Raw genomic sequence first — 13,668 nt, forward strand, 5'->3', positions numbered from 1 at the left:
TTTATTCAAAGACAGAAACAGAGCATGATAAGCACTTCAGAACAGTGTTACAGACTTTACGTGAAAAGCAATCGTATGGGAAATTAAGTAAATGTGAGTTCTGGTTATTAGAGGTTGTATTTCTGGGACATGTAGTATCAGCGGAAGGAATCAGAGTTGATCCGAAGAAAATTGAAGCCATAGTTCAATGGAAAGCTCTAAGGAATGTGTATGAGGTACGTAGTTTTCTTGGTTTGGCTGGATATTATAGAAGATTTGTAAATGGATTCTTGAAAATAGCCATGCCGATGACTAAGTTGCTACAGAAGAATGTTTCTTTTATATGGGATGACCAATGTCAGAAGAGTTTTGAGACATTGAAGCAAATGTTAACCGAGGCACCAGTTTTAACATTACTCGAATCAGGAAAGAATTTTATTGTGTACAGTGATGCTTCTTTAAATGGTTTGGGGTTGTGTACTGATGCAAGATGGAAAAGTTATTGCTTATGCATCTCGTCAGTTGAAACCACACGAGTGTAATTATCCGACACATGACCTGGAGTTAGCAGCTGTGATTTTTGCTTTGAAGATTTGGAGGCATCATCTTTATGGTGAAAAATGCTACATATTCACTGATCATAAAAGTCTAAAGTATCTTTTTTCCCAAAAAGAATTGAATTTGAGACAGAGACGGTGGATCGAGCTCTTGAAAGACTATGATTGTGTTATAGACTACCATCCGGGAAAAGCAAATATAGTAGCGGATGCATTGAGTAGAAAAACGGCAATTGAGTTGAGAGCCATGTTTGCACAACTCAGTATCACTGATGATGGAAATCTGTTAGCCGAGTTAAAAGTAAAACCGGTAATATTTGAGCAGATTAGAGCAGCTCAGTTGGGAGATGATAAGTTGGTGAAGAAAAGAGAGATGATACAGAGTGGTACAGTAGAGCACTTCAGTATTGATGCACATGGATGCTTAAGGTACCAAGATCGAGTTTGTATTCCAGATAACTCTGAATTGAAAGAACTAATACTTCGAGAAGCACATGATGGCTCATTTGCTCTACACCCCAGAGGTACAAAAATGTATCGTAATTTACGAAATTTGTATTGGTAGCCCGGAATGAAAAGAGACATAGTTGAATATGTTGGTAAATGCCTTACATGTCAACGGGTAAAGGCAGAACATCAGGTACCGACTGGTTTACTTCAGCCTATTAATATTCCTAAATGGAAATGGGATCGTATCACGATGGATTTTGTTACGGGACTACCGTTTTCAGGGAGTAAAAAGAATGCTATTTGGGTGATAGTTGATAGACTTACTAAGTCAGCATATTTTATAGCAGTCAGAACAGATTGGTCGTTACAGAGACTTGCTGAGGTATATATCCGAGAAATTGTTAGACTACACGGTATTCCGGAATCAATAATTTCAGATCGAGATCCTCGGTTCACATCGAGATTTTGGAGGCAATTACATGAATCCTTGGGTACACGGCTTAATTTTAGCACAGCATTTCATCCGCAAACTAACGGACAGTCTAAACGGGTAATTCAGATTTTAGAAGATATGCTTCGAGCTTGTATTATGGAGTTTGAATCAGGTTGGGAATGTTATTTGCCTTTAGCTGAATTTGTTTATAATAATAGTTTCCAATCTAGTATTCAAATGGCTCCGTATGAAGCATTATATGGACGAAGATGTAGATCACCAGTGTGTTGGACAGAGCTGAATGAAAGAAAAGTGATTGGGCCAGAATTGATCCAAGAAACTGAAGAAACAGTCAAGAAGATACGAGAGAGATTAAAAGCAGCTTTTGACAGACAGAAGTCTTATGCCGATTTAAAATGACGGGACATTGAGTATTCGGTTGGCGATAAAGTATTTCTTAAAGTCTCTCCTTGGAAGAAAGTGTTGAGATTTGGCAGGAAAGGTAAATTGAGTCCTCGTTTCATTGGACCGTATGAGATAGTAGAGAGAATTGGACCAGTGGCTTATCGGTTAGCTTTACCTCCAGAGTTACAGAAAATACACGATGTTTTTCATGTTTCAATGCTCTGAAGATATCGATCAGATCCTTCTCATGTCATAACTACTAAGGATATTGAGCTTCGACCGGATTTATCATACGAAGAAGAACCAGTTGAGATTTTAGCCCGAGAGGTAAAGGAATTAAGAAATAAAAGAGTTCCTTTAGTAAAAGTACTTTGGAGAAGTCATAAAATGGAGGAAGCAACATGGGAACCGGAAGAAACTATGAGAACTCAGTACCCTCACCTATTCTCAGGTAAATTTCGAGGACGAAATTTTTTTTTAGAGGGAGAGAAATGTAATGACCCAAATTCCCGGGCACCGAAAAAACGAGTCGTAGGGCCTCCGTCTTAGGAAATTAAGTCCGTAAATATTTATTAAAAATATTTATGAGGATAATTATGAGTTAAATTAGAGTTTAATTAAGTGAATATAATTTAATTAAGAGTAATTAAATAAAAAGGACCAAAATGGCAATTATGCCATTTGTCCTAAGTGAGGCGGCATAAACATAAAAATTTGAGATTTTTATGTGTTAAAATATATATTAAATTATTATTATTAAAAGTAAAGTAAATAAAAAGGAAATAAAAGAAAAAGAAAGATAGAAAAGAACAGAGAAGCTCACGAAACAGAGAAAGAAAGGAAAGGAAGAAAGAAAAAGGAAAAAATTGGAGAATTGAAGCTTGAAAGTTGAATTGGTAAGTTAATTAAGCCCTTTCCTTTCTAATTTTGGTATTTTTAAAGCTTTAGAGAAAGATTTTCTTGAATTCATGAGAAAATATTGAAAATTAATGAAGGTTTGATTAGGGTTTATGTTCAAGAAATGATGAAATTAGGGATTAATTTGATAAAATTCTGAATTTGAATTGAATTAGGGACTTAATTGTAAAACAAGCCATAAGTTTTGAGTTTTAGGAATTAAATTGAAAGAAATTCGGAATTATAGAAAAATGATGAAAATTTGATAGTTATATGAATATTTTGATGGAAATTGAATAGAAATAATTGGTGTTATAAACTTGGTTATTAGCATTTTACATCAAAACAGTTTTGGGAAGTAGCAATGGTCTGACTTTGAAAATTCACTAAAAATTGTAAGAATTGAATTATAGGATGAATAAGTTATGAAATTAAAGCTTATTGGGTCTAGTTTCTTATAGTAGAAACAGTGTAAGCAATGAATTTATGAATCAAGAGATATTTGAAATTTTGTAAGACTGGTTCAGGGTGATTTCGAGACACTCTGTTTTGACTTTGGAAAACCATTAAAAATTGTAAAAAAATTATTATGGAGTGTAATTTATATGTGTGAACTCCTTATTGAATCTAGTTTTAAAATAAATAAATAAAAACCTTATTAGAGTTCTGTACAATGAGATAATTGATTTTTAGTAGAGAGAGGTCAGAACTGTCAAATGGAGTAACATGGGATTATTTAATGAATAAACTGTACTAATTGGCTAGACCAAAAATTCTGAAACTTTTATGGTGAGAAGATATATGAGTCTAGTTTCAAGGAAAATTTACGGATATTAATTTGGAGTTTGGTAGCTCAAGATATAAATAATTTAGTAACAATGACTCAAACAGACAGCTTAATGGTGAAATTATATATCTTAAAAAAAATGGTCAAATTTGCATGTTTATACTCATGAATTAAATTGGATTGTATTATATTAATTAATTATAATTATGATAATTTTCGTAGCAAACAAAGGAACCGAGACATCCAATACAAAGGGGAAAGAGAAAGTAGTCGAGGAATAGCTCGGGGAAAATCGGTTTGTATTATCATAATTCAAAGTATTTATTATTGCATATTTAATTGTAATATATATAGATATATATGAATGTGCGTGAAAATGACTTGAATGTGAATTGTTGATTAGTTGTGATTACATTGAGAAATATAAGAGAATTGATTGAAATGTGAAAATGTTTCGGAAATGGAAATATGATCGAAACCCTATTAACTAGTCGGGCTTAGTGGATATAATTGGCATGCCATAGGATTGGAAGTGTTCAGGGATTCTTCGACCTCGAGTCGATGAGGCACTAGGTGTGCCATAGATTTACTTCGGATAGTTTCGATGAGGCTTTGGTAGCCACATTGCTTCGGCTTGGCCGATGAGGTACTTGGTGTGCCATAGATCTGATTTACTTCAAACTATCCGATGAGGCGTTGGTCGCCACTCTGGTGTGTTTGGTTGGATCCGCGTATCCACCTTGGCCCGAGTCAGGTAAATAGGGCCTATAAGTGAAATGAGCAAAATTATCTGAATCTGATTATCTGAATTATCGAATGAAAGGTGAAAGAAAATGATGATACGAAATGTGAAAAGAAATTGTGTTGTGAAGTTGAAAGCATGAACTTTATGTTTATGAATTATGTATACATGAAAGTGTTATGAATTAAGTGTTTACATGTTGGTGAAAATTTTATAATCATTTGAATGACATTAATATGACATGAATTGGCATATTCAATTGACTACTTGTGCATTTATGTTTTGAACTTGATTTGATATTATGAATTGAATTATGATAATACCACTGGGTATTTTCAATACTCAGCGTACGGTTGTTTTCCGTGCGCAGGTTAGGTAAAATAGAGTCCGGTTCTGCATTCAAAATCATCTTCGACTCCAGCTCATTTTGTGGTAAAAATCTTATCTTTGGTAATGTGGCATGTACTAGGTTTTAGGTGGTCATTTGTATATATTTAATGTTTTGAATGTAAAAGATGGTGTATAAACTTTAAGGAGTTTGACGTATAAAGGGATGATTCCTAAGTTTATGAAATGAATGGTATATAGTTACATGTTATGTGGAAGTGAATTGGATTGGTTTGTATAATTGTGTTTAGTGTTTCAGGGAGGCCTGTAAAGTTAGGATTCGAATCCTAACCCCACGCAAGGTTCATATTAGGTCCGTAGAACCTCGATAAGGGTAATTAACCTTATTTTGAGTATAATTTTGTGGTTATTTTTATTTGTAATAATAAAGTTTGTCTGTTTTCGGTAATGCCCTATAACCCTATTTCGGGGACGGTTTGGGGTTAGAGGGTGTTACAAGGTAGGATATTCCTAGCCTTATTATATAAACATAATCTAAATATTTTATTTATAACTGGGTTATTTGTTCCCTTGTTAATAAAATATTGGAATATATCAAGAAGATTTTTTATCTCCTTAACATCTAAATAACTAATTTCTAGTTCTTTAGAGTGTTTTTTCAACTAAAATTTTGAAAGCTTAGTAAGAGCTCTTCTGAAGTTAGCTCTTTGCTCGATATTATGGGTTTTTTATATTTTATTAATAGAATCATATAATTCTAATGGTAAGCTTGGATTATAAAAAAAAATTATTTCCTGAATTTGTTATGGTTTCAACAAATTTTCTGTTGCACATAACTTTTCTGCTCCTCTAATAATTTCAGCATAACTAGCTTGGTACACTGAATTTGGATCTTGCGACCAAGGCAATTGACTTATCAGTTGTGGTGAAAATGAGAATTGAGTTTCAACTGGTTGTTTTTCCATTAGATATGGAACATAATATCATTACTTAGGATATAATAATACTTGAGAAGGGATTGTCACAAATCCTTGATTAGGACTTTATTTTTTTATTTGAAGGTGTTCCCTTTGTTGAGCTTTTTATGAACAGTAGTCCATTCACCAACTTTTTCTAGAGGTTGTTTACCTCTATCCATAAGGTCTGCTAAGATAATTAGCAATAATATTGACAGTACCTTTGACATATAAAACTTTAAAATTAAAAGTACATAACTCATTATACCATCTAACTGTTCTAGGTACAGTTTCCAAACTTTTATTAGTAATGAAATGTTTAACTGCCTGATTATCAATTTTTATGATAAATTTTTCAAGTGCTAAATATATAAGAATTTTTTTTATTCCTTTCTTTATAGCTAATAATTCTTTTTCATATATGGCATAATTAATTTCATTCGGTCTAAATTTTCCCTAACTATATCCACCTATTAATTCTTCGTTATCTATCATTCTAGCTTTTAAAATACAACCCCAATGATTTTGTGAGGCACCTGTTTCTAAAATTAATTTATCACATTGTTTAGGTAAATAAACTTTTGGGATCTAATTGATTCAATATTTTAAATTTTTTATAATTTCTGAATTTGTTTTAAACCATATAAAAGGTTTATCCTTTTTTAATTTTTCATGTAACATACCTATTTTTTCAGATAAGTTAGGAAAGAAATTTCTTCCATAACTTATAATTCTTAGAAATTGTTGAAGCTGTTTTTTATCTTCAATCTTTTTAAGAAATTCTTTTATTTTTACTATAATATGATCTTATATTTTAAGACCATCTGCAGATAACTTTAATCCTAAAAATTCTATTTCTGTTCTTTCTAGCTCTATTTTTTTAGGGCTTAGTATGATTCCATGTTTTATGAATTCTTGAGAAAAAATATTTAAATGTTTTCTATGTAATTCTAGTGTATTTGAGAATATCAAAATATAATCTATATAAACTACACAAAATTTCTTATATTTATTAAATATAGAATCCATCCATCTTTGGAAGATTAGTGGTGCATTACATAATCCAAATGGTATTACTTCCAATTGGTAGTGTCCATTAGGTACACTAAAAGTTATTAAAGGTTTGGATTCTTATTTTAGCATGATTTACCAAAATCTTGATTTACAGTCAAATTTACTAAAATATTTTGTTTGTTTAGCTTGATTAATTAAAACATCCTTTCTTGGAATGAAATAACCATAAAAATTAATATTTTGATTTAATATTTTATAATTAATGACCATCTTAGCTTTTCCTCTTTTTATTTTCACATGATTTCTAACCATAAAGGCTGGGCTAGAATGTGGACTATTAGTTTTTTCTATTAATCCTTTCTCTAACAACTCCTTAATTTGTATATCAAATTCTTCTATATCTTGTTTAGTATAGATCATAGGTTTTACTCTAATAATTTTATTGGGATTTTCTAATTTAATACTATAATATCTAGGGCTATTTTGCTATAATTTTAGTGGTTCTTCACTAAAATTGTTATCTAATATTTTAAACAACCGATGACTTGTTTCAAGTTGTTTAATTTGTTCCTTTCTTGGTGGTGAAAATTTTTTATCACACACAAATTTATGATTTTCTACTAATGGTATTTCTATAGAAGTCTTTTCTACAAATAACATAATTTAATTTCTATCAATAGAAATGGCAAATGTTAATACATAAAATTATTTCCTAAGAATATATCTCCATGCATTTTTGAAAAACATAATATTTTAGGTATCACAAATCCTTACATTATTTATGTAAATTGGTACGTTTCTACCTTTATATTGAATTATGGTTTCATTACCATCTATTACTATGGCTCTTATTGGATGTTTCATAGGTTCCATTTTTCTAAAGGAATGGCATCCTTTCTGCAACTAATAGTTGTAGTTCCAGTATCTAGTAAAGCATGTAAAGAATATATTTTATATTCTTTAAATTGAAATGTAATTTCAATATATGTGTACTCTTTCCTAGATTTGAAATTCGAAAATGTAATAACATCACTTGTTTCAAGTTTCATTTGTTGGAGTATTATTGAAGTTTGTATTTCTTCCATTCTAGCGTTTCTAGAAGATCCGGAGTTTCTGCTCGATTCTGTGGGAAAGATAAGAATATGAATTGTTTTCATTCCTATTGGTGTTGAAAATATAGAACTTCTACTTGGATTTTCCTCATCATCCTCTATTTGAGTATTTGAGGGTAAAACCAAATTATCATTTGTATTTGTTATAGCCGTGTTTCTAAAAGATAATTTATCACCAAACGACACATATTTTATTGTACTAACTGGTTTAGAAGTACTTGAACTATTAATTCTTTCTACCATCCAATCTCTTGGAATTGATAGATCTCTTAAATATAATAATTTTGATTGTATTTCACTAGTGATTTTATTAGGTTCAAAGAGTTCAATAATTTTATTATTAATTTCTTTGATTTCAACTTCTATTGTATTAGTATATTCATTAATAGAAGTTCAACTAATTGTTAGACTTCAACTAAATCGTTAATTTCATAATTTTTCGTCTGAATTCTAAGGCATAAACATTCTTCTATCAAAGGATCTGTAATAGATATAAAGTAATTTGGTTTAACTTTAAATCCTATCACCCTTGAATGCAAATTTGATTGAATTCCTTCAATAAGTGCTTTTTGGACTTATTAAGTCAAATTTTAAATTGTTATTTCTTTAACAAAACCCCATTCAATATAGCTTATATCAAATGGTTCACGATCAAGTCTAAATTTTATAGTAGGAAAATTTTCATTTGAATAATTTGTAAATACATAAGCTTGTAAAAAGTATTCAAAAAAAACTTTTTGAAATTGAACTTGCTGATTACAAATAGCTCCATTTATTTTTGTAAAAATGTCTATAGGTAGGATATTCTTAGCCTTATTATATAAACATAATCTAAATATTTTATTTATAACTGGATTATTTATTCCCTTGTTAATAAAATACTGGAATATATCAAAAAGATTGTTTATCTCCTTAATATCTAAAAAACTAATTTCTAGTTCTTCTCAATCTCGATCCAAAATAGATTTTAATAATAAATCATGAGCTTCTTGATCTTTAGTTGTTTTTTCAACTAAAATTTGTGAAAGCTTAGTAAGAGCTCTTCTAAAGTTAGCTCTTTACTCAATAATATGAATTTTTCATATTTCATTAATAAAATTATATAATTCTAACCGTTAATCTAGATTATAAAAATATTTTATTTTCTAAATTTATTGTGGTTTCAACAAATTTTTTGTTGCACAACTTTTTTACTCCTCTAATAATTTCAGTATAACTAGCTTAGTAGGCTTAATTTGAATATCGCAATAGTTGACTTACCAGTTGTGGCTGATGCAATTAACTCAATCTAAAGTTATAATTTAATCTTTGACAATAGTAGTTTTTAACTTGTAGAAAATTATCAAAGCAAGCAAACAATCAGGCTTAAAGCAATGACATAGAAAAAGAAAGGTTCAGCTCACTAATCAGTCAAAACAAATACCGTAAGACAACTGATATGGTTTAATAGGAGGAGCAATAAGAAATTTTTTATAGCTAAAAAGCCACTTAGTGATTAATTTCAATAGTTAAGTAAACTAATTTTAAAATAAAATAAAAGTAAATATCAATAAACTACCTTCTTAATTAATTAGGAATAAGTACGGTTTTGTCCAATTAGATTTTTTGGATTTCTTTTTCCAACTTTTCATGTTTTTTAAGTGGGTTTGGTTTCATTTCGTTTTTAATTTTTTTACATTAATTTTGAGTTTAGAATTTTGGATTTTTTTTATGTTTTCTTTTATAAATTTTGGACAGTATTTGATAAAATTCTAAATTTTTTATAAATATTTTAAAAAATAATTTTCAAGTAAATAAAAAATAATCAATAACTCATATGTGTTTTTAAAAATAATTTTTATATAACATTTTAAAGTTATTTCTCACTATATTTTTAAATTATTTTCAGTGTATAATTTTATATAAATATAATATATTTATTCTTGTATCATAAAACTTTAAAATTAATTTTTAAACTTTTATTTAAAAAATCATCTAAATTCAAATTGATTTATCAATTTACATATTTGTGGCCCGCAAAGTTCGCGCTCTAATATAGCGGTCTAGAGTAGCAAATGAAAAAAAAAGAGTTAAATTTTGCTATTAGTTTTGAAAGTTATAAATTTATTCTTTATACTTTGAACTTTAGTCTTTATACTTTTTGAATTAATCAATTATAATTCTTATACATATTGATTTAATAACTAGTAGTGTAGGATACATACAATCATAACGTTAATTAGTATTTTTCAATTGGATAGTTCTAATATTATATACTTTTTGAATTTTGTAATTTTAGTTTTGAAACAAAAGACAACTATTAATTCATTAATTAAATTTTTATTAAAAATTATATGGCAATAACTAACATGAAATTACAATTGATAATATATTTATTACATCAGATTTTATATAACAATAAATTTTAATTTAATGAATTTAATAATTATCATTTGGTAATGATTGAAATTTTAAAATTTAAAATATAAAATTTAAATCCACAATTTTCATAAATATAATAGTAAAATTTTACCATAAAAAATGTCATACATACATGCGAGGTTCTTCTCCCCATAAGACATTTTAATTAATTTTGAGTTTAGTTAATTTATATAAAAATAATTCCAATTTTTTAAAATTTTTATATCTTTTTGAATTCAAATAAATTTGAATCCGAAATATTTATACCGTTTCAATTTTTGTTTAAGTCAAGTCCTTTAATAATAAACTTCTGTTAGATGAAATTCGAGTTCAGAGGATCAGACTATCAAATTATTATCAAAATTCATAGGCATAGTTTAAACTATTTCATAATCTTGAGCATAGAATAAAACCTCTTTGTTTCTAAAGCCTTAACAAAAGTTAAAGAAAAAAAAATTCAGATCAAGACAGCAATGTGCACGCAAACTGCAATGGCAATTCCTTTCCCCTCTACTCCTACAGCTGCAAAGATTAAAAATAAAAAATAAAAAGAGAAATGGAGATCCTTTGAAGAGCACTTTTGCGGCGCTTTCTCTATACCAGATTGACCTTACAGCTCATCCTGCATTCAAAGGGATAATCATTTTGATTAATGAGGCATCCAAAAACTATATATAGGCAAATGCAGAAAGGAAAAGAACTACTTACATGTACGTCTTTCTCAACACTGTCTTTGCTTGCGTCTGCTTTGCTATCGAAATCAGACTCACTTCCTTCACCATCATCACTACTACTATCACCATGATCATCATCCACCTGGATAATCCGTTAAACACAATGAAAACCAGAAAGATGGCAATCCAAGTAAAATTATATCATTAACAAGGCATGTTATAGACTTACATCAGAATCTGCGGAGTCATCCTTGGAGTCCTGAAGGTCATGTTACATCAGTTAGAAAGAGAGAACTGCAAACAAGGCAGAAGTATGACACTTGATAGTCAAGAATATACCTCCTCTTTCTTTTTCTCTGCCTCCTCAAATGCAGCCTTCTCGGCCTGCAAAAGCCAATCAAATCAACCACAAGCACAATCACCCCCAAAAATAAGGTCAACAAGAACAGTTTGAATACATAGATTGACATACATCCTTCTGCTTGCCCCATGTTTCTTCAGCTAGCTTTTTGGCATACTCAACATCATCAGCAACTAAGATATTATCAAACAATGTTCCAGATTTTACCTGACAAAAACCAAACATTTATCTTGTTATAGTTCTAAAATGGCATGGAATGATAATAGGATAGATGTAGAGAGAAAAAAAGTGATACCTGCCACAATTCAATACCAACATGCTTTAAGTTGGGGAAAACATAAAGATCAGGATCATCCTTGAAGTCTGTGAACCACATAAAAAACACAGTAATAAATCACTTGAAAAATTTTTAATTGATAAGAAAAGAAAAAAAACACTACACAGGAAATAGCGATGAACCTGGGTTGTCAATTTTTGGAGCCTTCCACTTGCCATTGTAGTTGGGGTTCTTGATTTTCTGCAGATAGAAAAAGAATTGTTACACATAAAATGTCAAATTAAATGCTGCAATTAGACAGGGATTTCACGAACCTTAGGCTTCCATGGGCCATTGTACTCTGGGTTGGGAATTGTTGAGGGTGTCCATTCACCATCTTCTTCATCATCCCAATCTTCTGGCTGGTGTAAATAATTTTAACCATTAACCTTTATTACAAATAAGGCATGCCCTTTTTATAATAGAAGCATTACTGAAGCATTAAATGACTACCTTCTTAGCATCAGGATCAGGGATTTCTTTTGGAATGTCATCATAACCCTATGGGAAATCAAAAACTAGAGGTTAGCTTGCATAAGCATAACAAAACCATGGAAGGGTTAAAATACGAAGGTTGTTACCTCTGGCTTCTTGTCTTCAGGATCAGGGATGAATTCCTTGTCATCCCAATCTTCAGGCTGCCATCATGCGAAGTTCTTAGTTGTATCAAATATTCATATGATAAAATAAAACCAAAAAGACATCAATTCTGACTAATACCTTCTTTGCACTGGGATCCTTGATTCTCTTCGGTGGGAGAAGATCCCAATCAGTGTACAAGCTACCAGTTCGTTTCCCAACATTATCAATAAGAATTTTGTAAGTAGCATCCGGATGCAGAATAAATGTGTAAACATGAGTAAGTTGGTCAGTCTCACATGGAACTTCCTTTTTCATCAAGTGGTTTGTCCCCTTGTAATGAAGAATAGCATGTACTTTCTTTGTGCTTCCACAGATATCAGGCCCAAACATAATGCTGCACCCAACCAACATTACAAAAAAATCAGTAAATCTGCAATAAAATCTTTTAGAGATACCAAGAGGTTAGATCATAAAGTAAAACCTGTATGGGGTGTCACCACCAAAATTCTTCTGGTCAATGTCACCACTGAGTAGTTTCATGTAACCACCACCACAGTCAAGCTGCTGCTCATGCTTGACAGAAAATTGGAAGACTAGAGTCTTGCCCTTGTTGTTAACTTCTGGGAACTTAGCCGAAATAGCATAGAACCTGTAGTCTTCACTAGTTTGAATACCTTTGTCATTAAGATTCCCACTCCATTTTCCAGAAGTGTAATTCCATTCCCCAGCCATGTTGTCATCTTTCTTCCAGTCAGATTTTACCCACCGACTTTCCCATCCATCTTTGGTTTAAAAACAATAGAAATGCAAAATCAGCCAGAAAAAGAAAAGGTCAAATTCTTCTGTTTGAAAACAGTGAAACGTACAATAAAAACATAAGCAGCTTCTCGTTTGTTAAAGGGAAAGCAAAATTTTAGTAACGCAGCCATGCATAGTACGTTAAGTAGTAGGAACACATTAGCTAGACTCTGATATCTACCCTGATTTAAAAGACCATAACATCTAATTAATTTTGCTAAGAACTAGTGTTTTCATTCTCAAGATATATCAAATAACAAAAAAATAACATAAACTAAAGCAGAATGATAATATTAATCATCATTTCATCCAATTATCCTCTACAGTTACAGAACAATTGAAACACAATACACAAATTCACACCCATTTCTCAAAGAATTCAAACACATTTCTAATAATTTATATATTTTTATAATTAGAGCCTTTTATGGAATCATATTACGTGTAGATCTACTCGACTCACTACATCTTTTAAACGAAATTAATCATTCGAGTAAAGGAACCATCGAAAACAGCCAGATCACCTACTTAACATTTAAAAATCACCGATCCATTCATTTACGTCAAGTTAAAATATCAAAACCTCTTAAATAAAAAAAAAGATTCAAACAAAAAAAAACAATCTAAAACGTTAAGATTCAATGCATGTAGATTGAGTATTAGAAAGCGGGGGGAAAATGAGTGAGAAAGAGTTTACCATCGAAACGCTCTTCGAAGAATACTTCAGCAGAGGCAATGACGAAGAAAGAGACAAGAATTAGAGAGATAAAATTAGGGATCCGTTTAGGAATCGCCATAGCTGAACTCCACGGAGCGAGAATGTAGAACTGCAGTGCACTGATAGTCTGATGGGTTGT

General features: G+C 30.5%; 1 protein-coding gene across 1 annotated transcript; it reads right to left on the minus strand.

Annotated features, from left to right (window-relative positions):
- Window positions 1–10,453: 10,453 nt before the first annotated feature.
- Window positions 10,454–13,668, minus strand: LOC107939081 (calreticulin). The gene is made up of 13 exons (XM_016872364.2): window positions 13,509–13,668; window positions 12,495–12,795; window positions 12,152–12,407; window positions 12,013–12,069; window positions 11,885–11,932; window positions 11,707–11,793; window positions 11,575–11,632; window positions 11,411–11,478; window positions 11,227–11,322; window positions 11,094–11,138; window positions 10,984–11,013; window positions 10,789–10,896; window positions 10,454–10,702 (listed from the first exon to the last, which is right to left on the minus strand). Exons 1-13 carry the CDS (start codon window positions 13,606–13,608, stop codon window positions 10,691–10,693), a joined length of 1,266 nt encoding a protein of 421 aa, XP_016727853.1. The 5' UTR covers window positions 13,609–13,668; the 3' UTR covers window positions 10,454–10,690.

The sequence above is a fragment of the Gossypium hirsutum genome, chromosome A13 (assembly GCF_007990345.1).
Source record: "Gossypium hirsutum isolate 1008001.06 chromosome A13, Gossypium_hirsutum_v2.1, whole genome shotgun sequence".
Lineage (NCBI taxonomy): Eukaryota > Viridiplantae > Streptophyta > Magnoliopsida > Malvales > Malvaceae > Gossypium > Gossypium hirsutum.

Excerpts from the sequence above, each read along its gene's own strand:
- LOC107939081 (XM_016872364.2), bottom strand. The coding sequence starts at position 13,608 with ATGGCGATTCCTAAACGGATCCCTAATTTTATCTCTCTAATTCTTGTC. Across the intron at positions 11,479-11,574 it reads TCCAAAAATTGACAACCCAG|ACTTCAAGGATGATCCTGAT; the intron begins GTTCATCGCTAT and ends TGTGGTTCACAG. Across the intron at positions 11,139-11,226 it reads CATGGGGCAAGCAGAAGGAT|GCCGAGAAGGCTGCATTTGA; the intron begins GTATGTCAATCT and ends TGGCTTTTGCAG.